General features: G+C 38.5%; 1 protein-coding gene across 2 annotated transcripts in view; it reads left to right on the top strand.

Annotated features, from left to right (window-relative positions):
- Positions 1-24,287, top strand: part of LOC106869237 (dynein regulatory complex subunit 3) — a 68,877-nt gene that overhangs the window by 15,934 nt on the left and 28,656 nt on the right. For both annotated transcript variants that reach the window (XM_089346964.1, XM_089346965.1), the window contains 5 exons: positions 2,000-2,146; positions 4,582-4,701; positions 12,543-12,655; positions 15,222-15,396; positions 23,374-23,505. In XM_089346964.1, coding sequence (XP_089203090.1) covers positions 2,000-2,146; positions 4,582-4,701; positions 12,543-12,655; positions 15,222-15,396; positions 23,374-23,505 — 687 coding nt within the window. The remainder of the gene's footprint in view (positions 1-1,999; positions 2,147-4,581; positions 4,702-12,542; positions 12,656-15,221; positions 15,397-23,373; positions 23,506-24,287) is intronic.

Below are 24,287 nucleotides of genomic sequence, written 5' to 3'. Positions count from 1 at the left end.
CAATGACAACAAAGACATCATTGTCATGGTGACTGAGTCAATGTTAATCTTTGGTCATATTGCAGAGAAGTATCAATACTGAGAGCTAACAAAACACTTTCTAATTATATATTTCTCTTGTTACTTGCAACATCAAACTTTTCAAGACCAAGACTTATCCCTGTAGTTCTCACTATATATATTCACTACATATATAATAAAGAAAATCATCATCATTGTCACCATCATTGTCGTCGTCATCATTTTCATCATCATAATATAACTAGAAGATACTGCCTGCTTCATATTGAGTTGCTCTCTCACAGACTCTGCATAAACTACATTAATTATGATTTCTACAAGCAAAGAGGATGATCTTGGTTATTTTTACTTTTCTTTCCTTTATTTTTGTTTCACATTTTGCATCAACCTTCTTCGCATTATATTTTTTTCTTCTCGTTCTTCTCTCATGTTTTCTCATTGCCCAGTGTCCTGGTTTTTAAACATATCTGACATATGATGAACTGAGCCTGAAAGACTGCTTGGAGAAGATACATGGCATGTCATATAAATCTGTTAATTTAATGTATCTTAAAAGTGTGAAACTAATAGTAGCTATTCTGTAATTATGTATATTAAATGATTACTCTTGTTTATCAATATAAAGACCCTGTCAACTATTTAGAAACAACATTAATTTTATTTATAACCCTTTACGAGGTCAAACAAGATCATGTACTGTCTTCTCTCTCTTCATTTTAGTCTTTCTCTCTTCACTTGCTTCTACATACTTCATCAATTTCCCTTTCTGATCCAGGCTCTTTAATGAATGTGGAGGTGTATGGCTTAGTGGTTAGGGGTGCTGGACTCATTATTGTAAGATTGTGGTTTCAATTCTTGGACCAGGTGAAGTGTTGTGTTCTTGAACAAAACACTTCATTTTACATTGCTCCAGTCCACTCAGCTGGCAAAAATGAGTAATCCTGCAATCGACCAGCGTCCTATCCAGTGGGAATATATACACTGGAGAAACCAAGAAACCAGCCCTATGATTCTGTATAACTTGGGAAGGACCTTTACCCTGCTTTACCCCTTTACCTTTAATGATTTCCTCATTATAAACTTGATACTAACTTGAACTTTTCACTCTCTGACCACATTTGGGTGGGCTGAGTCATTTGGCACTATGTACGTGTTCTTGAGAAGTTCTAATATTTACCTGATGAAAACACTTTTTTTGTGCGATGCAACACTTCTGCCCATCAATAAAAAACATGTCTGAAACAGCTGTAGTGAACCACAATCCATCTATTTTTTAGGCATGGCTGTGTGGTAAGAAGCTTGCTTCCCAATCACATGGTTCCAAGTTCAGTCCCACTGTGTGACACCTTGGGCAAGTGTCTTCCTCTATAGCCTCAGGCTGACCAAAACCTCATGAGTGGATTTGGTAGACAGAAACTGAAAGAAGCTTGTTGTCTATATATGTATATATCTTTGTGTCTATGTTTGTCCCCCCCCCCATCATCACTTGACAACCAGTGTTGGTATGTTTACATCCCTGTAACTTAGCAGTTCAACAAAAGAGACTGATAGAATAAGTACTGGGCTTAAAAAATAAACCTTAGGGTCAATTTGTTTGATAAATCCCCAGAAAGCTGCAGTTAGATGACTGAAACCAGTAAAAGAATAAAAGAATATATATACATATATATATATCTTACATATATATATGTGTGTGTGTGTGTGTGTGTGTGTGTGTGTGTGTGTGTGTGTGTGCGTGCATGTGTGTGCGTGCGTGCATGTGTGTGTGTGTGTGTGTGTATGTGTGCATGTGTGTATATATATGTTGGTCTTTTTTAGGTACCATCTATCAAATCTACTCACAAGGCATTGGTTGGCCAGGGGCTATAGTAGAAGAATGCCTTGTAGTGAAACTGAACCCAAGACCACATGGTTGCAATTCTTTCTCGTGGATTATATATGAATGCTAATAAATCTTAATTGTCTAACTTTTTTTCAGATTTTGTATCTACGAAAATTCAGAAAGCTGAAAATGATTAACTTAGCTGGTAATCCCTTCTGTGAATTGGATGACTATAAAACGACAGTTGTTGTTTATCTCAACTGGGTGGAGTATGTCGATTATGGCTTAGTCAAGGAAGAATTTGTAAGTATTCTTTCTTATGTCTTAACACTGCTACCACCACCACCACCACCACCACCACCACCATCAGTCATTACCACAGCCAGAATCAACAATAATATATTCCTAGTCTCTCTCTCCTCCACATGCATTATTAAACCTACTATTAACAACACTAGTATTAACACATCACATGGATATCACCATCATCAGCATTTCCACCTCTACTACTACTACTACTACTACTACCACTACCACCACCACTACTACCACTACTACCACTACTACTACTGCCGCTGCTGCTGCTGCTGCTACCACTACTACTACTACCACTACTACTACTACTGCTGCTGCTGCTGCTGCTACTACTACTACTACCACTACCACCACCACTACTACCACTACTACTACTGCCGCTGCTGCTGCTGCTACCACTACTACTACTACCACTACTACTACTACTGCTGCTGCTGCTGCTGCTGCTGCTACTACTACTACTACTACTACTACCATAATCATTATCAGTATTATATGCCAACACAGGCAGTGAACTGGCAAAATCATTAGCATGTTGAACAAAGTACTTGGCATTTCTTCTGGCTAATTTATGTTTTGAGTTCAAATGCTGCTAATGTCGACTTTACCTTTTCATCCTTTTGTGAATGCATTTTTGTAAGGCATGAAATAAAGTTTGCTCTTACCTCAAGTTGCAACTGGTGACAATCACTTCAAATGTCGGATCATGGGAAAGCCAACCAAACCTCACAGTTATAACCACATGTCGACTCTGCCGATTCCTCGCCAACAAGGACTACTACACCATGACTGCTTGCAGCACACAATTTGCTTCACCACAGACCCTCGTAAGAAAGAGGCTGTCTGCTTGCAGTTGTGACATTATGTCATCCCCCTTCCGGTCCCTTTGTGATGTCACTACCTCTCCCTTCTTGTCAACTCTTTCTCCATAGATTGATAGAATAAAGTACCAGTCAACCACTATGGTTGATATACTAACTTCCTCTCTTTAAAATTGCTGGTTTTGTACCAAAATTTGAAACATCACAAGACTGTGAGCTGGCAGAATCATTAGTACATTGGACAAAATATTTAGTGACATTTCTTCTGGCTCTTTACATTCTGAGTTCAAATGCCACCAAGGCTGACTTTGTTTTTCATCCTTTTGAGTTTGACAAAATATGTACCAGTTGAGCACTGGGGTTGATGTATTCAATTTACTTCTCCCATCAAAATTCCTGGCTTTGTGCCAAAATTAAAAATAATTATTACAAGCCAATAAAGGGGCGTCTATGCAGTTGCTAAACATGCTAGAAATAGCATAAATCACAACCTACCATCTTAAAAATGAATTGGAGAACATATTAGACATGTAGTTCTACATACAGTTTTATAAAATGCTTTGAGTTGACCTAAGTGGGTCAGCAGCCCACCAAATCCAGGTTATTATTCACCCTCTCTGTCACACATCACATGAAGTTGAAGGTATCATAAATAGATTAGCCAGAAATCACACAGTAGTTCTATCTGTGCACTGCTGACCTAACTACTAATGAAAAGCACCAACCTCTTCATGAGCACCTTGACCAAAATCTTAAAACTCTGCAGTCTGCAGAGTTATGTGCTGGAAATTGTCAATGGTGCACTGTTTGTTGGCATCTTTCTTTAGCTAGAGGTAATATTTATTCCCACTTAAATGTGGATGTTCTATTAGAACAAACTTCACTGCAGTAGGGAACACAAGAGAAACTCTCATAAAGTTTGTTCTAACAGAACAGCCATGTTTAAGTGGAAATAAATATTATCTCTTGGTATTAATACTGCCTCTGTTGCTAATATATACTTTTTCCTTAGCTATGTCACTATCCCTAGCTAAGAAAGCTGGAAATATTTTCCATCTGCTACCAATTGTGAGAGATGTCAAGAGAGAGGTAAAGAATTTGGTATGATTCTCTGAAGTTTGCAGAGAGGTCTTTGCAAAGTAGTTAATTTTCCCCTCATAGCAAACTGTTTCTCAGTAGTCATCTTTTTAGCTTTTATTTTTTTTTACTTGCTTCTGTTATTGGAATGCAGCCCATACTGGGGTACTGCCTTGAAAGGGTTTTGTAAAACAAACTGACCCCACTACTTCTCTTTTCTGGTACTTACTCTGGTGGTATTTTTTTTCTTTGCCAAACTCTAAGTTATGGGGATAGAGACAACCCAGCACCAGTTGTCAAACAGTGGGTGATGGGGAAACACACGCGCACACACACACACACACACACACACACACATGCAACAGGCTTCCACACAGTTTCTATCCACCAGATTCAATCACATGTCTTGGATCTACAGTAGTAGACACTTGCCCAAGGTGTCATGCAATGAGACAGAACCTAAAACCACATATTTGCAATGTGAACTTCTTAACCACACAGCCATTTTTTTCTCATATTTTTTAGCGAGAAAATGCTCTCAAGAAAATGCAAACATCTCTTGATGCGCTTGTTGAGTCTGAGATAAAAATCCAACAGAAAGAAGAAGAACAACGACTTATGAGAGAAGAATATGAGAAAGATAAGGTAATCGCAATCTGTTTCTCTTTCTCTGCATCTCATCCTGGTCATTCTGCATTTACTCTTTATTCTACCCACTAATGCTCACAGTGCTCAGAATCGGTGGAGACTATTTAGATTTAAGAGGATCCTTGGGCAAGGCAGACTCAGAAGCACTAGTGTTGCAATAGAGTGCTTCAAGTGCCATTTATGAAGTGGTAGATGAACTAATGGAGATACCATAGAGCCAAGAGAACTCTTAGTTTAGTCTTGTTGAGGGTATGGCAACCTCTCTAGAGCTGGTGTCAGAAAAAATTATTCCAGTACACTTTATAAAGTGGTTGGCATTAGGAAGGACATCAAGTTGGATGAAACCATGTCGAATGAATATGGATAAAAGAGGCATGGCCCACTGGCTACACTTAAGAGGGCCACAGCTTAAACAAAAACTCAGATTGTAATGACCCATCGGGTCCATGACAGTATGGAAAGTGGACATTATTCTATCATTCTATTATTGGTTTCAGAAGCTGTAGCCATGCTGGGGCACTACCATTAAAAAATAGATTATCTGTTACCTAAGTTTTCGAACCTAAGCAGGAAAAACTCCAGTAGATTTCTAGTCCATTGCTTTAACCACTTGGCCACAATGTCCTAAATTAGAAATAGAAGGGGAAAAAAAGAGGAAAGCAAAAATGATGCTGCTTAACATACAATGGCTTTGAAAATGAAAAGCTATGTCTAAATTAACCCTTTAGTATTCAGATTATTCTGTCAAATGTAAAGCTTATTCATTCACGTTGTTTTGAATTGATCATGCATTATATTATGGCTTTCAGATTTTTAAGATATAACTGTTAATTTTTAGAATGATATTGTAGGGATAGTGTGAAGGCCGTATCTGTCCAGTTTGAATATAAAACAGGAAGAATATTTGGGTCAGATGTTAAGGAATCAAAACTGGTTCATTATTTGGAGCCTTGCTAGAGTCTTACCTCTGTACTCGACAACTCACCACTTCCTTTAGTCTCTTTTAGAGGTCTATGTCTTCATGCTTTTCTCAAGGACATTAACAACACAAGAAAAGTGTCTTGGCTGCAATTAGAAAATGAAGTTATGTCATACAACTCTGAATCACAGCCAGCAGGTGGTGTATGCTGTTACTGTATGAAGTTACCTACAACTGTTATATTACAAAAAAATTAGCAAACAACTTTAGAATGCAAAAGAAACCCCTTTGGAATTTATTTTTCCGAAATGCTTAATATTGTGGATGTTGTTATTGTTATTCTTTTCCAAGGTGTTTTCTTATTTCTCTCTCTCTCCCTACTCTCTTTTCTTTTCTGTTGAGTATTGATATCTTGTTCTCAAATTTCTATCTGAAAAATCTGAGAGGAAGAGAAAGTATTGTGTATGTGTGTGTTTTCTGGGTGTATGAACATGTGTTTTCTGCGTGTGCGTGTGTGTGTGTGTGTGTGTGTGTGTGTGTGTGTGTGTGTGTATGCATGTGTATGTGTTTTCTGGGTGTATGTGAGACTTATAAAGTCAAAGTTCAACAGCTATAGATGAGAGAGAATTAGTGTCTCGGGTTTAACTATGGAAAGGATTCTATTATTAGTATAAAATTGATTATTCTTAAAGAATGAAGAATTGACTAAAAGAAGAAGTAAAATGAAATGATATAAAGTTAAAGGAAATCAAAGAAAAATAGTTCAAATTTAGTAGCTTTTTTTTCTTTTTTGTTGATTATGAGAATGGGATTCTTCTCTCTCACCAAACTTTGGTGTAAAATTCTCAACAGTCTGATTGTGGTGCTGCAATTCCTACATTTATTTCATGACATGATTCAAGAATTGTAGTGTGTTCTCTCTTAGAGAAGGATCTTTTCAAAATCAATGCATTTCCTTTCACAGGAATTGTGGTTTTTGCTTTTGAGTTTCCATTTCTTTGAGAGATTCCCAAAATTTATTCAGTAGAAAAACGCAGTAAAATAATGTGGAAAATTTTACATTGAGTAACCCTAAGTTCTATAACCCTGCCCCTCAGGAATACTTTTACTTGTGATACTCACTTAGGAAATGCCATTGTTCCATACCAAGGTGCAGCATTGTCTATTATAGGAATCACTGACCTAAAATGATGGTACTGAAAGATGACAGACCCTATTGCTTGATATTCAGTGAGTCAGCACATATATTTTATGTACTTTTGTGCAAAAAAACGTTGATGTGGCTGCTGGTGCCTTGTAAAAAAGTACCCAATACACTCTGTAAAGTGGTTGGCATGAGGAAGGGCATCCGGCTGTAGAAACTAAGCCAAATTGTTGTTCTTGTTGTTGTTGGCACGCCGTTGCTTACGACGTCGAGGGTTCCAGTTGATCCGATCAACGGAACAGCCTGCTCGTGAAATTAACGTGCAAGTGGCTGAGCACTCCACAGACACGTGTACCCTTAACGTAGTTCTTGGGGATATTCAGCATGAGACAGTGTGACAAGGCTGACCCTTTGAATTACAGGCACAACAGAAACAGGAAGTAATAGTGAGAGAAAGATGTGGTGGAAGAGTACAGCAGGGTTCGCCACCATCCCCTGCCGGAGCCTCATGCAGCTTTTAGGTGTTTTCGCTCAATAAACACTCACAACACCCGGTCTGGGAATCAAAACCGTGATCCTATGACCACGAGTCCACTGCCCTAACCACTGGGCCATTGCGCCTCCACTAAGAAACTAAGCCAAAACAGACTATGAAACCTGGTGTGCCCCTGGCCTTGCCAGTTCCTGTCAAGCTGTCCAACCCATGCCAACATGGAAAACAGATGTTAGATAACGACGACTATGACAATGATGACTTTCATAAATCTTGAGACGTATTTTTTCTTTGTTTTCTTGTTTCACTCATGGATTGCAGCCATGTTGGGATACCATCTTGAAAGATTTAGTCCCCAGTATTTCTCCTTTAAGTCTAGTACTTGTTCTATTGTTTGCTTTTGGCCAAACTGCTAAGTTATGGGGGATGTAAATAATCCAACAGCAGTTGTCATTAATTCATTCATCTCTGATCTAAGATAACAAGGAACACTCAATTGTGAAACACGGAAACATGTTACACATATCATAGAGTGATCTGTGGTAACATGAGTCAGCAATCCATTGGAAATTCTACTTGTACCACAAGAACGCACCCTAACAATTACCAACAGTCGTTAGCTACCCAGAATGCACTCACTATTACTTGTGTTTACATGACTGTGCAGCAAGGCTGTGTCATTTTTATAATTAATTACATATTGGCACCCATCAACAATGAAAAGTGAAAATACAAAGGCACCTGGTCCTAATAAATGATGTAGACAAATGTTTTTTGTACAAGGAAAGGTAGAGATGATCAAGAAAATATGTGATGATAGAAGTTTCACTGCTGTGTGCTGCAGTTTGGTGTCAATGAATTTGCCATATGTCTCCTTCACAAAGTGCATGAAGATGATTCATTTATCACTGCTTTTTTGAGACGAAACTCTCATGATAAACGAGAATGGATATATAGGCACAGCTGTGGTTGTGTGGTAAGAAACTTGTTTCCCAATCACATGGTTCTGGGTTCAGTCCTACTGTGTGACACCTTGGGTAAATGTCTTCTACTATAGCCTTGGGCTGACCAAAGCCTTGTGATTGGATTTGGCAGACAGAAACTGAAAGAAGCTTGTCATGTCAATGAATTTGCCATTCATTTCCTTTACAAACTACATGAAGATGATTCATTTATCACTGTGCTTCTTTAAGACCAAACTCCCATGATAAACAAGAATAGATATTATAGGTGCAACTGTGTCTGTATAGTAAGAAACTTGCTTCCCAACCACGTGGTTCTGGGTTCAGTTCTACTGCACGACACCTTGGGCAAGTGTCTTCTACTATAGCCTCAGGCTGACCAAAGTCTTGTGATAGGATTAGGTAGACAGAAATTAAAAGAAGCTTGTATATTTATATATTTGCTAGTGTGTGTGTCTTTGTGCCATTGCTTGACAACTGACGTTGGTGTGTTTATGTCCCCATAATTTAACAGTTCAGCAAAGAGACTGATAGAATATGTGCTAGTAAAAAGGGTAAAATAAGTACTGAAATCACTTCATTTGACTAAAAATTTTCAAGGCAGTGCTCCAGCATGACCGCAGTCTAATGACTGAAACAAGTGAAGGATAAAAAGATATATCACAATCACTACTCTGACATTGGCCATCACAAAATATAGACACTACACAAACATCACACAACTACCTCTGTCTCAACCAGTGTAAACAGTACTATCACAGCAGCAACAGCAATAACAAATGCATTGGAATTTTTATTCTGCTAAGAATAGCGGCACCAAGATGTGAAATAACAAACAATATGTGCAGGGTTAGACAAGTAGACAGATAAATAGAGAGTGGATAGATAGGTAGATAGAGAGAAAGAGAGAGATGGTGAGAGAGAGAGAGAGATATGGTGAGAGAGAGAGAGATATGGTGAGAGAGAGAGAGAGAGAGAGAGACGGATAGATAAAGATATAGATAGATAGATAGATAGATAGATAGAAAGAGAGAGAGAGATAGACAGACAGATAGATAGCTAGATAGATACATAGATAGATAGAGAGAGAGACAGACAGACAGACAGAACAATAGATAGGTGGTGGAAGAAGAAAAAGAAGGAAGAAATGAAAAAGAGAGAGAAACAAGCTATATGTGTGCACAAGTGTGTGTGTGTGTGTGTGTGTGTGTGTGTGTGTGTGCATAAAAAAGATGCCCTCACATGAACAGCAGGTGACTAACTTGAGAACAAAAGCTTTATGCATCTGAGTAGATGTTGTTGAGACACATTTTGAAATCATCTTGTGACCTTACTGACAATCTGTATTAAGCCCTAGCAGACATACTGATGACACTGACCTCATATTATGTTTACCTTCATTAATTAACACATTGGAGACACTGAAAATTATTCAGCTACTGAAGTATAGGGATGGCTGACTAGCATGCACACAGTTACACACTCTCACATACACACACACATGCACACTTTCATTTTGGGATCACCAGTACTTTGTTATCTCCCCTTCTTCCTAGCTCTCCTGTCCAACTACCTTTTTTCCAACCAGTCACCATGATTGACTGCTAAATCCACAACTTTTTTTAATTCTCTCTCTGTTTATTTCCTTCTGTTCCTTTCTGTCGAAGAGCATAGGCTCAAAACATAAACGGCTTTGTCACCTTCCCATGTGTCAAATTAATACACCTGCTTGTTTGTTTATACACCTGTCTTCGTCTTTTGTTTTTCTGTAAATTTCAACTATATATATATATATATAATATACAGGTTAGTAGAGTTAGTAGTTGGAATAACTGTCTAAGGGATAAGAATATCTGTTTTTACAACCAGAATAAATTACCTATGTTAACCCTGGGCATGGATATGCAAGCATACTATGTTCATAGGATACAGGCAATAACAAAATAAACAAGAGTTTATCAGGAATCAGATTTAAATTAAGCAGGAAAATGGAGAAAATTCTTGATCAACAAATAAATTGACTACCATTTCTGCTTCCAATGTCTGTCACTGCTGCCAAAGAAAATTCTGTGAATAATATTCATCATATACTATAGCACATCTGAACTTCATCAGAGTGTAGACAAATACATAAAATAAAAGAAGAGAAGAGAAAAGAACAGGGTCTCAAGATTAGGAAAGAAGGCTTAATATATTTGAATCATACCATTTTGCAGTGTAATGCTTGAAGTCGATGAGCAAATGACTAAACTAGAAAATTAATTGGTGGATCAATCTTTCTTTTGGGGTACCAGGGTGTATAAATAATATAAAAATAAAACAAGTACTTTAGTATAATGGGATTCGCCAATAGGTTTAGAAAAAGAATAGTACTTAAGATTTTGTAAATAGTACTAATTAATATTTATCCAAATAACATGCCCATAAAATTATTACATTAATATACTTACTGATATATTTTAAAGACCAACCACCTGTTGTCCATAATGGGATTGACCAAAGCCCAGCCATCAATATAATTGGTCAGTTAAATTTAAAAACCAAGGGCAAGCTTAGACTATTATAGGGGTAGATGTAAATGAAAAAGTAAATAAAAATAAAAAGTAAAAGTATGGAGAAGTAGCATATATAAGTGGCCCAAGGCCACTTATGCCATTCTAAACCAACCAAACATATAAACAAGCACTGTGCTTGCTTTAAGATACATGGCATATTTTATAAATATTCTTGATCAAGTATCATAAGAGTATGAAACTATTGGTAGCTCTTTCAGTTGTGTATTTAAATTGCAGACAGGCTCACCCCTTGCAATCCTCTCCAGCTGAGCATCCCTAATCTCATGGGCTCATAGGTGCTGGTGCCATGTAAAAAGCACCTGTGCCGGTGCTGCATAAAAGCACCCAGTACACTCTGTAAAGTGGTTGGTGTTAGGAAGGGCATCCAGCCATAGAAACTATGCCAAAACAAACAGAGAGCTTGAACAGTCCTTCAACTAGTAAGCTCTTGTCAAGCCATTAACCAACCCATGCCAGCATGGAAAACGGATGTTAAATGATGATGATGATAATATATCACTGTATTGACCAGCCTATCAGATGTTGTCCTACACTGCTGGTCACAATGTGCTTCCTCAAATTTTGATAGCTTTTGAATGATGTGACCTGACTGGCTAAGCAGGCAGGCCAACATTTCCCTTGAATGGAAAACCAGTCTGCTGCAGGGTTACCCATTTACAAATGAGTGGACTGGAGCAATGTGAAATGAAGTGCTTTGCCCAGAAACACAATGCACTATTGGTCTGGGGATCAAAACCATGATCTTGTGATTGTAAGTACAACACCCTAACCACTGGGCCATTGCCTTCTCTCTCTCTCTCTCACACACACACACACACACACATCACACATCACACACATACACAGAGATATCCTTATTATCATTAACATTCATCTTCCATACTGGCATTGGTTAAACAGTTCAACAGGATCTTATTTCTTTATTGCCCACAAGAGGCTAAACATAGAGGGGATGAACAAGGACAGACAAAGGGATTAAGTCGATTATATCGACCCCAGTGCGTAACTGGTACTTAATTTATCGACCCCGAAAGAATGAAAGGCAAAGTCAACCTTGGCGGAATTTGAACTCAGAACATAACGGCAGATGAAATACCGGTAAGCATTTTGCCCAGCATGCTAACGTTTCTGCCAGCTTGCCACCTTACAGTTCAACAGGATCTGACAAGTCAGAGGATTGTGTCATGTTCCGGTGTCTATTTTAGCGTTGTTGCTTCTGTGATAGCGACAGAGCCATTTTAACAGCAAAAAATAACAAAGCAATGCACTGAAATCTCTGTGTACACAACCATAGAGTATAAAGATTAGCTTTTGGCTCAAACAAAAAGAGGAAAATGCTTTGAGAACTTAATCATGGATAAAAGTAAGAAAGTATTTACAATTTTTACCAAAATATGCAACCAGTTTCAGTCATTTTAAGAGGATTTAGTCATGCTGATAGGCACTCCTGCTGCTTGTGGTGAACTTGATATCATAAAATATTAGTTTAATTTATTTTAATTTATTTTTCCTTTTATTTAAGCCTTACTAAATAATCTTTTGAAAGTGATTGAAATTGGTTGCATATTTTGATAAAACAATACTTTCTTACTTTTATCTTTGATTAAGTTCTCAAAAGTTCTCAAAAGCATCTTCTTTTCTTTGTTTTTCTAACATAAATCTGATATATATGTACACACACATACACATTTTGCTTGTTATGTTATATTTTGTATTAAAGAAATTGTTCTTCTCCATTTTGCAGGAGGCATATGTAGAAAGCTTCAAAGATGATCTTCTTTTTACAAGCTTGTATGCAGATGATGTTGAAGGCAGGAAACTGAATGAAATGCCTGGTATTGCAGAAGAAATGGTCTAATATCCATGACTTTATCGTATATCTCTTGATGCATTTTCATATATACCATTTTAACAAATTGATCCATAGGTAAATCACATAGTACAAAGGTAAAAAGTGACTTATTTATTCTTTAATGTGGAATTTTTGTAGTAAGCATTACATAGTAGAAGCAAGTCTTTAGGAAGCTGAGTCCATTCTTCCTTTTCCATTTTCACCTAATCTATACAATCACCACCTACTCTTCCCTGCACTCCCTCTAACTCATATTTATTATCAACCACCTCTAAACCCTTCTTCTTCATTCATTATATCCACCCCATTACCCCTATTCATCTCCCACTCTCCCTGTACATTCTTGTGACCTCTACCTGTCCACAGTTCTTGTTCTTTTGTCCCCACTCAACTTTTATTCACCTTCTTGGATATTTCATTTCTCTTTCCAGTTCCATCTTAGTTACTCTCACTCTCTCTTCTGTAAGTTGAGTAGCCATGTGGTTCTACCGTAAGAAACCTGTTTGGGCCCATTCTTTCATACTTTAAATGATGACGATGATGATGATGGTCGTCATCGTCGTCATTATTTAATGTTCATTTGACATGTTAGCATGGTTTGGACAGTTTGACAGGAGCTGGCAAGCCAGAGGACTGTACCAAATTCCAGTGTCTGCTTTGGCAGGGTTTCTATTGGTTGGATGCCCTTCTGAACACCAACCACTTAAATAAGTGTATTTGGTGTTTTTTATGTGGTAAAACCTTCCCCATCTCTACTTTACTTCCATTCAGTCAAAGCGGATCTTTAATATTGTGAGCTGCGTAGCATCATACTAAGGGATTGAACTATGAGAAGGTGGGGACAGAGCATCCTCATTTTCACTGGTTTGTAAACTATGACTTCCTGTCAGTATCATCTGCTTGTAGTCCACCATGAAAGCATGTTTGGGTTTCTTGACTTGTTGAGTGATCTTTTTAACAAAGGGCTCATTCATACAGAGTCATTTGATTTCAGTTCTTTACACATAACATGTTCAGGTTGTTGATTGTTCAGTAGAGTGGGAGATAATTACCCTAGTTGGAAACAAGTGGGAGTTGGTGACAGGAAGGGCATTTGGTCATAGAATCTCTGCTTCAGTATACACTCACCCAAGCATAGAAAACTAGATATTAATAAAACTGCTGCTTGCTGGTTAAATAAATACCAATGTTTTCTGATTAGCATTTAAACTGACTATATCTGGCCCAAATAAAGGCAGCGAGCTGGCAGAGATGTTAGCATGCTGGGGGAAATGCTTAGTGGTATTTTGTCTGTCTTTATGTTCTGAATTCAAATTCCACTGAGGTCAACTTTGCCTTTCGTCCTTTTGGGGTCGATAAATTAAGTACCAGTTGCATACTGGGATCGATCTAATCTACTGGCACTCTCCCCAAAAAATTTCGGGCCTTGTGCCTAGAGTAGAAAGGTATATCTAGCCCAAATATTTTACCTGTTTTATTTTCAAACTGGCCTGATCTGGCCTCTTGCACCTCCCCTACAATGTTATTCTATTTTAAAAATAAACAACCACATCATTGAAATCTCAAAGCCATGAGATAATGCATGATTAATTCAAAAGCAATGTGAATAAATAAGCATTACATTTGTCAGAGTAATCTGAATGCTAAAGGGTTAAATACAGATTAGCTAAAGATAAACTTGTAATTTGTAAGGAAAAAAAAATTATAATTAATCAAATCTGTCCAACCCATGCATGCATGGAAAAGGGAACATTAAGTGATGATAATGATGATGACTGTACCATTGTGGAATCTCCTCCCCAGATGCATAGTTACTTGAGTCTTATTGGAAGGTCAATGTGTTCATAGATAAAACATTCAATTGTTTCTTCACATTTTTGATTTACAATGAATAGAAGCTATATTTTTCAACATGTAAATTCTGATAGAACAGCTTGTTGGCACTTCGTCGCTTGCGACGTCAAGGGTTCCAGTTGATCCGATCGACGGAACAGCCTACTTGTGAAATTAACGTGCAAGTGGCTGAGGACTCCACAGACACGTGTACCCTTAACATAGTTCTTAGGGATATTCAGCATGACACAGTGTGACAAGGCTGACCCTTTGAATTACAGGCACAACAGAAACAGGAAGTAAGAGTGAGAGAAAGTTGTGGTGAAAGAGTACAGCAGGGTTCGCCACCATCCCCTGCCAGAGCCTGGTGGAGCTTTAGGTGTTTTCGCTCAATAAACACTCACAAGGCCCGGTCTGGGAATTGAAACTGCAATCCTATGACCGTGAGTCTGCTGCCCTAACCACTGGGCTATTGCGCCTCCACAATAGAACAGCATATATAGGATAAAATCCTTTTAGAGCAGAAAAATTTGTCAGTGACCAGCCATGCTCTAAAAGGATTTTATCCTATATATGCTGTTCTGTCAGTATTTATGCGTTGAAAAATATATCTTTCTACTTGTTCTACAATACATTTCAGCACTTCAAAACCAACTTATGTTTGTTTACATATAATGGGCTAGAAACCAGTTTTTTTTTATTTGTGAGACCATGTTGACATTTCCTTAACTTCTCCATTTTCAAAGCAAAAATATTAGCTTTGTCTAATCAAATCTTCAATTTTGGCACTGTGGAACACATCAAAATAAAAGATGAAGTGGATACATTTTGGCAATGTGTAGAAGATGCGAAAGCAGAGAACAAGGATTTGTCTACTAAAGCTTTCAATGAATTCATTGAATACAAAGACAAGGTAAGAAATTCTTCCTCTTTTCTTTCTTTCTTTTCTCTCTTTTTTCTTTCTCCCCCCCCCCCCCCAACTTTATATTACTGCTAACAAAGTTTGCATCAATTAAGTTTCACTCACAAATTTTGGGTTGGAGAACCTGAAAGAAAATAATGGCGTGAGGCAATGTGAAATGAAACCTTGAACCACATGACTGCAAAACAAACTTCTTACTTGTTACTCATCATCATTTAACACCCAAGAGCAAAGATGGCAGCAACCAACCATCTGTAGGATGAGCACCAGAAGACTACCAACTTTTGTGGTGGTGGTAGTGACCCATGCACTGGAGAATCCAGCGCAGTATACCAAAGAAGACACAGGTGAAACAAACTGAAGAAGGCCTGAAGTCACAGCACCTCAACCTCAAGCCTGCTAAGGTTAGTGCCATGGATCTGAAAGCATGGATTAACATCATCACCAGTCTGTCATCCAATGGTGACCACTGCAGTGTTTTGGTTGAGAGTATGGCATCCCTTTCTGGTTGCCAGCTAAGGATTTTACTACTACTACTACTACTACTACTACTACTACTACTACTACTACTACTACTACATGATGATGATGATGGTCATCGTCGTCATTATTTAATGTTCATTTGACATGCTGGCATGGTTTGGACAGTTTGACAGGAGCTGGCAAGCCAGAGGACTGTACCAAATTCCAGTGTCTGCTTTGGCAGGGTTTCTATTGGTTGGATGCCCTTCTGAACACCAACCACTTAAATAAGTGCATTGGGTGCTTTTTATGTGGTAAAACCTCCCCTATCTCTACTTTACTTCCACTCAGTCAAAGCGGATCTTTAATACTGTGAGCTGCTTTAATACTGTGATACTACTACTACTACTACTACATCATTTAACATCCATGTTGCATGCTGGCATGTGTCAGACTGTTTGACAGGGTCTGATGGATCCAAGGGCTGCACTGTATTTCAGTATCCATTTTGGCATGGTTTCTGAAGCTCAATGTCTTTCCTAATGTCAACCCCTTTAATGCATATACTGAGTGCTTTTCTTGTTCCACTGGTGCTGGTGAGTTTTTCTTGTAGCTTGCAAGACTAAAACCTCAAGGGTGATAGGGGGTAGCTTCGTGCAAAGAAATGAGGGATGAAAGTATGAAAGAAGGGAAGGAGCAGGTTCTTACTGCAGAGGAGTTGCATAGTTACTCTCTTACTCTCTTACTTGTTTCAGTCATTTGACTGTGGCCATACTGGAGCACCACTTTTAGTAGAGCAAATCGACCCCAGGACTTATTCTTTGGAAACCTAGTACTTATTCTATCTGTCTCTTTTGCCGACCGCTAAGTTACGGGGACGTAAATACACCAGTATCGGTTGTCAAGCGATGTTGGGGGGACAAACATGTACACACATACACACACACACACACACATATATATATATATATATATATATATATATATATATATATATATATATATATATATATATATACATATATTCGACAGGCTTCTTTCAGTTTCTGTCTACCAAATCCACTCACAAGGCTTTGGTCGGCCCGAGGCTATAGTAGAAGACACTTGCCCAAGGTGCCACGCAGTGGGACTGAACCCGGAACCATGTAGGTGGTAGGCAAGCTACTTACCACACAGCCACTCCTGCCTCACATTTTGGAGAAAAAGTGAGAATCATCAGTAGGAGTTGCAAGTCTAGGTAGCTCCTCAAAGTATGAGAGGAGTAGGAGTGTGTAACTAGGAGTGTGGGTGGTGGGGATTTGCAAGAGTGTATGGAGGAGTAACATATGTGGCTGATGGGAGGTAGGAAAAGGGTGGATATAATAAGTGATAGATAACCAATGACACATGAGCTGGGGAAAGTAGAAGGATGTAGAAGAGAGTGAGGGAGAGTGGCAAGATAGTAATGGTGATGATAGCAATGGTTTCAAATTCTGGCACAAGGTCAGCAATTTTAGGGAATTGTGTGTGTGTGTGTGGTGGTGGTGGGGGGGGGGCTAGTTGATTACATCGACCCCAGGATTCAACTGATACTTATTTTATCAACCCCAAAAGGATGAAAGGTAAAGTCGACCTCAGTGGAATTTGAACTGAGAAGGTAAAGACAGATGAAACGCTACTAAGCATTTCATCTGTTTTTCCTTCATGCCTTTATCTTCTGTTAGCTTGCTGCCTTACATAGTGATAGTAATAATGATATGGTTTTCAAGACAAGAGATAGAGATGTCATGTTGTTTGGTAGACTATGCCTTTTTATGAAAACCTTAGTTTCTCATGTCTTTCTTTCTCTTTCATTTTCCAACTTAGAGGGGGCAGGTATTTATTTACCTCTTCAGCAAGAAACCTGTTCCTGTCCTTCAATCATTTTTTTTACCCATTCCTTAATAGATTACCCTGCTCACTTGAGGAGGTGGGGATTTTATTTTGCAAGTACTTGGTAACCACCAGTGTTGGTGACATGAAAAAAAAGCACTCAGTACACACTGTGAAGTGGTCAGCATGCGGAAGGGTGTCGGGGCTGCAGAATCCATACCAAAGCAGACATTGGGAGTGCAATGCACTCTTCTAGCTCACCGGTTTCTGTTGAATCATCCAACCCACACCAGTATAGAAAAGAGGGTGTGAAAAGAAGATAATGATGATGATGAGGAGGAGGATGGTAATAATGGTGGTGGTGGTGATGATGATGACAATGACTCCCCCTATCTAATCTGGAAATCTAATATTCCTTCCTCTATCAAAAGAAATTCAGACAACTGATGTTTCTATTCTAGTAACCCATTATACTTATATCAATGTCACAGGAGGACAATGGCAAAGAAAACGAAAAAGAAAAATACACAAACAAGAAATGTCATCGCATTCCATGCTGCCTAACTGGAATTGATTCTACATTAATACACTTTGATTTTCTTTTTTTATATGGGATTGGGATCCTAGTATTGAACAGTATTGATTTATTTTGGTAATTAATAGGTATTATATTCTGATAAATGTACTGTAACATACTATTGCACTATTGATTGCGAGGTAAATGATAGTAAAGAGACAAAAAAAACAAAAATAAATATGTGAGTTTAAACAAGAGAAACTATTTAAAGATTTGGTTGAATAAGTTACAGCGTTCAAAGGAATTATTGACTGCATTATCACATTTGCAAGTCATTGATTTTTTATTATTTTTACTTGTTATCTATCTTATTGAAATTGAACAGAATTGATGGCAATTGATTCCAATTAGATTTTGGTCACTTTTCACTATTTTATGTAATTCATTATTTTTTCATTGTTTTATTTCATGGTTTTTAAAATCTCAAGACAGACAAGTACCTTTAATGGCATCATCATCATCATCATCGTCACCACCACAATCATCATTGTCATTTAATGTCCACTTTTCTATGCTTGCATGGGTTAGATGGAATTTATTGAAGTAGCCCTCAACCTGTTTCCAAGTAAGGTAATATTTCCTCATGGCCAAACATGTTTCTTATTTCTTTACTGCCCACAATGGGCTACACACAGAAGGGACAAACAAGGACAGACAAATGGATTAAGTTGATTATATCAACTCCAGTGCATAATTGGTACTTATTTAATCGACCCGGAGAGGATGAAAGGCAAAGTTGACCTCGGCGGAATTTGAACTCAGAACATAGCAGCAGAGGAAATAGCGCTAACCATTTCGCCCGGCGTGCTAACGATTCTGCCAGCTCGCCAAACATGTTTCTCACATGAAGTTATGAATAGTTTAGGCTTCTATAAATAATACAATTTATTGCAGGAAGAGAATAGCAAGTAGAACAGTATTGGACTAAATACCTTGCTAGATCTCTGAGTTCAAGTCTTACTACTGTTGGTCATTCTGGGTAAATAAGATATTGTATATATGTATAAAAGTGGAGGTGCAATGGCCCAGTGGTTAGGGCAGCAGACTCGCAGTCATAAGATCGCGGTTTCGATTCCCAGACCGGCCGTTGTGAGTGTTTATTGAGCGAAAACACCTAAAGCTCCATGAGGCTCCGGCAGGGGATGGTGGCGAACCCTGCTGTACTCTTTCACCACAACTTTCTCTCACTCTTACTTCCTGTTTCTGTTGTGCCTGTAAGTCAAAGGGTCAGCCTTGTCACACTGTGTCACGCTGAATATCCCCAAGAACTACATTAAGGGTACACGTGTCTGTGGAATGCTCAGCCACTTGCACGTTAATTTCATGAGCAGGCTGTTCTGTTGATCAGATCAACTGAAACCCTTGACGTCGTAAGCAACGGAGTGCCAACAACAACAACAACAACAACATATGTATAAAATTTGACAGTTTGCATAAAAGAAAAAGAAAACACAATATCCCATCCAAGAATAAAAATATTCAAAAAAATCAAAATTTCAACTAGATTATAGCTGGGAGATAACAGTTTACTCAAAGTAGCCAATGTCAGCTTCCACCATGGCCTCAGGACAATTCCACAGCCTGATGCATATGTTACTCACTGTGTCTCTGGGAAGATCTTTGAACACCTCCTTGATGTTTGCTACCAGCTTGGTCTAAACATTACAGACAAAGCGGTTGGTGTCTTTTTCAACCATGTCCCACACTTGGTAATCCATGGGATCACAACAACAGGAATTGGGAGGTCAGAAATTGGGATTGGTGAAGTCATAGAAATTCTCCTATAACCACTTCTGACTCTTTCCAGAGGTATGGCTAGGAAGTGAATCCTGGTGCTTCTGGCAGCAACCCTTTCCAACCAGAGTTTGACCATAGTCCTCAGCAGCTTCACATAGCCATCTGAGCTGAGCCTAAGGCTCTGTTCAGAGGTGTGGGTGGCATGCATATGTAATCACAATGACTGATGAATCCTTTCTTGCTGGCTATAGCTTTGTAGTCTCTGTTGCAGCTGTCCATGTCATGCTCTACATCCATTACAGTGTTTACAGAGCATTGAGCAGCAATCATGATGTCAGCATTTTGATAGTAGGTGCAAATCATCATGATACAGGTAAATCTTTCCCAATGTTCAGATAGCTTCAAGCCCTCTATGTCAGCTAACTATTTCTTAACTACAGCTTTAATCTTTATGCTCTCCAACACTGTAGACTGTTCACCAACACATCAAGATCTTCCTGAAAAAAAAGGAGACATAAAACTCATCCTGTACCTGTATATGAGTGGCTCCACTTCTGTCATCATCATCATCATCATAAACATCTTTTAATGTTTCTTTCCTATGCTGACTTCGAATGGACAATTTGACAGGAGACTGCACCAAACTCCAATGTCTGTGTATGCATGGTTTCTCTGGCTGGATACCCCTTTTACACCAATCTACTTTATAGTGTGTACAGGGTGATTTTTATATGGCACTAGGATGAGTGAGTCACCAAGTAACTTGCAAGACAAGACCTCCCCACCACCTCAACTGAGGTGAGAGTAGTACTGAGAGAGGTGACTTTGTACCAGGCGATGAGAGATTAAAGTATGATAGGAGGGGAGATGTCTTGCGGCAGAGGAGATGCATGGCTACCCTAGTTGGAAAAAGAGACTAAGTAGTGGTGAAGAGGTATTGGAGCATACTTTCAAGTTTACAGGAAGGTAAATATAAAAGAAGTGGTCCAATTTTAGCTATAGACACATACAAAGATTGCTTGTTGCTTTTTAGTGACTACAGATTACAATTTCACTTGTGGTTGTCTTAAGTAATAAAAACATTCAGCTGAAATAGTACCAAACATTGCCAGTACAATCTAGAATCATAGATTTGGCAATGTGTTCCTATGATCAGTATCTAAGGTAATCAGGCAGGCTATTCAGTGCTTTTAAATCATTACCTCTGATTGACTGATTTATATGTGGAGAATCTAATAGGTATTAGCCACAGAGAACTGTGTGGTTAATAAGTTCACCTCCCAACCATATGCTCTTGGGTTCCATTCCACTGCATGGCATCTTGGACAAGTATCTTCTATGATAGCCTGGGCCAGCAGAAGCCTTATGAGTGCAGATATGTTAGATGGAAACTGAAAAAAGTCCACTGTATGCATGTGTACACACACACACACACACACACACACCACCACCACCACCACCACCACCATCATCATCATCATCATCATCATCATCAACATCATCATCTTTTAATGTCCATTTTCCATGCTGCCATGGGTTGGACTGGCAAGCTGGAGAGTTGTACCAGGTTCCAGTTGTCTGTTTTGGCATGGTTTCTACAGCTAGATGCCTTTCCTTCACCTCTCCCCTTCACTACTATATCTCTCTCTTTCTCCCTGTCTCTCGTTGCTCACCTATATTCTACTTCCTCCCCTTTTTCTCCCTCTACCACTCTTTCTCCTTACCACTCGATGGTCACTTGTGTCCGGCTACTACTTCCTTTCATATCTTGGCCATCGCCAAGCTTGCACGAACATTCTTCGTCCCTCTTCCTTCCAGTTCGTTGCTTCACAGCGTTCAGTATACACATATTTTTTCACGTCTGGCCGTATAGTCTTTCTTGTTTATTTTCACTGTTTCGTTTTCCTGTCTTGTTTTATGTCCGCCACTACATTCCTCCATGGTACAAATTTAATTTGTGGTCCGTGGGAAGAGCCATTCTAACAATGCGTCCTGCCCTAACTCTTCGAAACGCTTAGTTTTAGAATGGTGGCAGCTGATGAAGGAAATGTTCTCTATGTGGCCTGTGTGTTTTCTGTACTCTGTTTATCATTTTGTCCACGTTTTTTTGCAACGTCCTGTACCCAGATATGCATCTATATATACATGTAGATGTAGGTATGTACATACATGTACGTATATATGCATATACTCATATATTATTTGTATTATATATATATATATAAATATATATTTATATTTATATGTATATACACATACGTATGTATACATACATGTGTACACATGTGTGTATGTGTTGTATTTGTGTCTCCATGTACCCTTGTCTTGACATCATGTGTTGCTTGTAAGTGAGCTTCATTGTTATACAAGTGTTATTGTTCATTTTTAGTCTTCCTTGAGAATCCTGTCTTGCCAGGGAAAGTATCACTTTGCTTGGGGAATGGTGAGTGTTGGTGACAGGAAGAGCATCTGGCCATAAACAATCTACCTCCACAAAGTCTGTCTGACCCATGCTGGCATGGAAAAGTGAATATTGTTGTCATCATTGTCATTGTCAGCATTGTTGTTGTTGTCATCATAACCATCGCTGTTTTTGTCATCATCATTATTATTACCAGCATGGGCAGTGGTAGCAACAGCATCTGTATTGTTATTATTGTCATTGTTACCATCATTAGTGGAGGCACAATGGCCCAGTGGTTAGGGCAGCGGACTCGTGGTCATAGGATTGCAGTTTCGATTTCCAGACCGGGCGTTGAGTGTTTATTGAGCGAAAATACCTAAAAGCTCCACGAGGCTCTGGCAGAGGGTAGTGGCGAACCCTGCTGTACTCTTTCCCCACAACTTTCTCTCACTCTTACTTCCTGTTTCTGTTGTGCCTGTAATTCAAAGGGTCAGCCTTGTCACACTGTGTCACGCTGAATATCCCTGAGAACTACATTAAGGGTACATGTGTCTGTGGAGTGCTCAGCCACTTGCACGTTAATTTCACGAGCAGGCTGTTCCGTTGATCGGATCAACTGGAACCCTCGACGTCGCAAGCGACAAAGTGCCAGCAAAAATCATCATTATCATCATAGTTATTATAATGGTTCTCATCATCATCATCATCATCATTGTCCTCTTTTTATATAAGATGCATGGATGTGAAGAAATATACCTGTGGCATATTTCCTTTCTCCTCTGCCATGCAACATCTTGTTTATGATAAGGTTCAATATTCCTTCAAAACTTACTTCTGGGATTCTTTTTTTTTTTGCTTCTTTGCTTGACAAGGAAAACCCATAAATGAATGGGACAAAATTTAAAATTTATATTTAGCTTTTGCTCATATTTTACAGACGTTTGAGGACCTCACCTTTGTCACAGAAATGTCAGAGTATGAAAGCAAAATGGCTGAATTTCGCAAAAAACTTGAGGAACTGCATGACAAACAGCTGACATATGAGATGCAATTAGTTGACCAGCTTGAGGTAATTTGCACTATTATAATTGTCTTCACAGTTTGTCTTTGGATCAAGTGTTTAGCTTAAATGTTTCTTCTGATTTTCTATGTTTCTTGAGAAGGCATATTAATTCCATTTGTATTAATATTAATCAACTTATTAATTTATTTGCGATGGACTGGCGTCCTGTCCAGCTGGGGGGAACACATATGCCATAGAAACCGGGAAACCGGGCCCATGAGCCTGGCTAGGCTTGAAAAGGGTGCATAAATAAAATATTAATTTATCATCATCATCATTATTATTATTATTATTATTATTATTATTATTATTATTATTATTATTATTATTATTCATGGTGTGTACCAGGCCACAACCAGTTACCTTAGATATGAAGGACCTTTCTTACAATTCTTGCTGTTGCCAACAGAGCAGATTTCTGAATTAACGCAACTCTCATAGTTACATCAATCTCAATGAGAAAACTGCCAAACTGTTGGTGAATGTACCTAGGGCACTTATGATGACCAAGATTACTTTTGTACACACCCTCCACAGTTTCCGTATTTCCCTAGCTAAATCCTGGTATTTTCCTATTTTCTTTTGTTCTTTAACTGTTACACTCATGTCTGCAGACATAGACGCATCAATGATGATGCACTCTTTTTTCCCCTTGTCCAGAACAATAATATTTGGTTACCTTGAATGAAGTTCCTGATCAGTCTGTACACTAAAATCCCATAAAGTCTTATCCTGATTGTACTCTCTGTTTGATGTTTGTACCATTTTTTCCTACCTCAAATTCTCTT

This window comes from Octopus bimaculoides, chromosome 2 (assembly GCF_046866305.1).
Source record: "Octopus bimaculoides isolate indiv1 chromosome 2, ASM4686630v1, whole genome shotgun sequence".
Lineage (NCBI taxonomy): Eukaryota > Metazoa > Mollusca > Cephalopoda > Octopoda > Octopodidae > Octopus > Octopus bimaculoides.
This window is presented reverse-complemented; position numbering and strand designations above follow the sequence as displayed.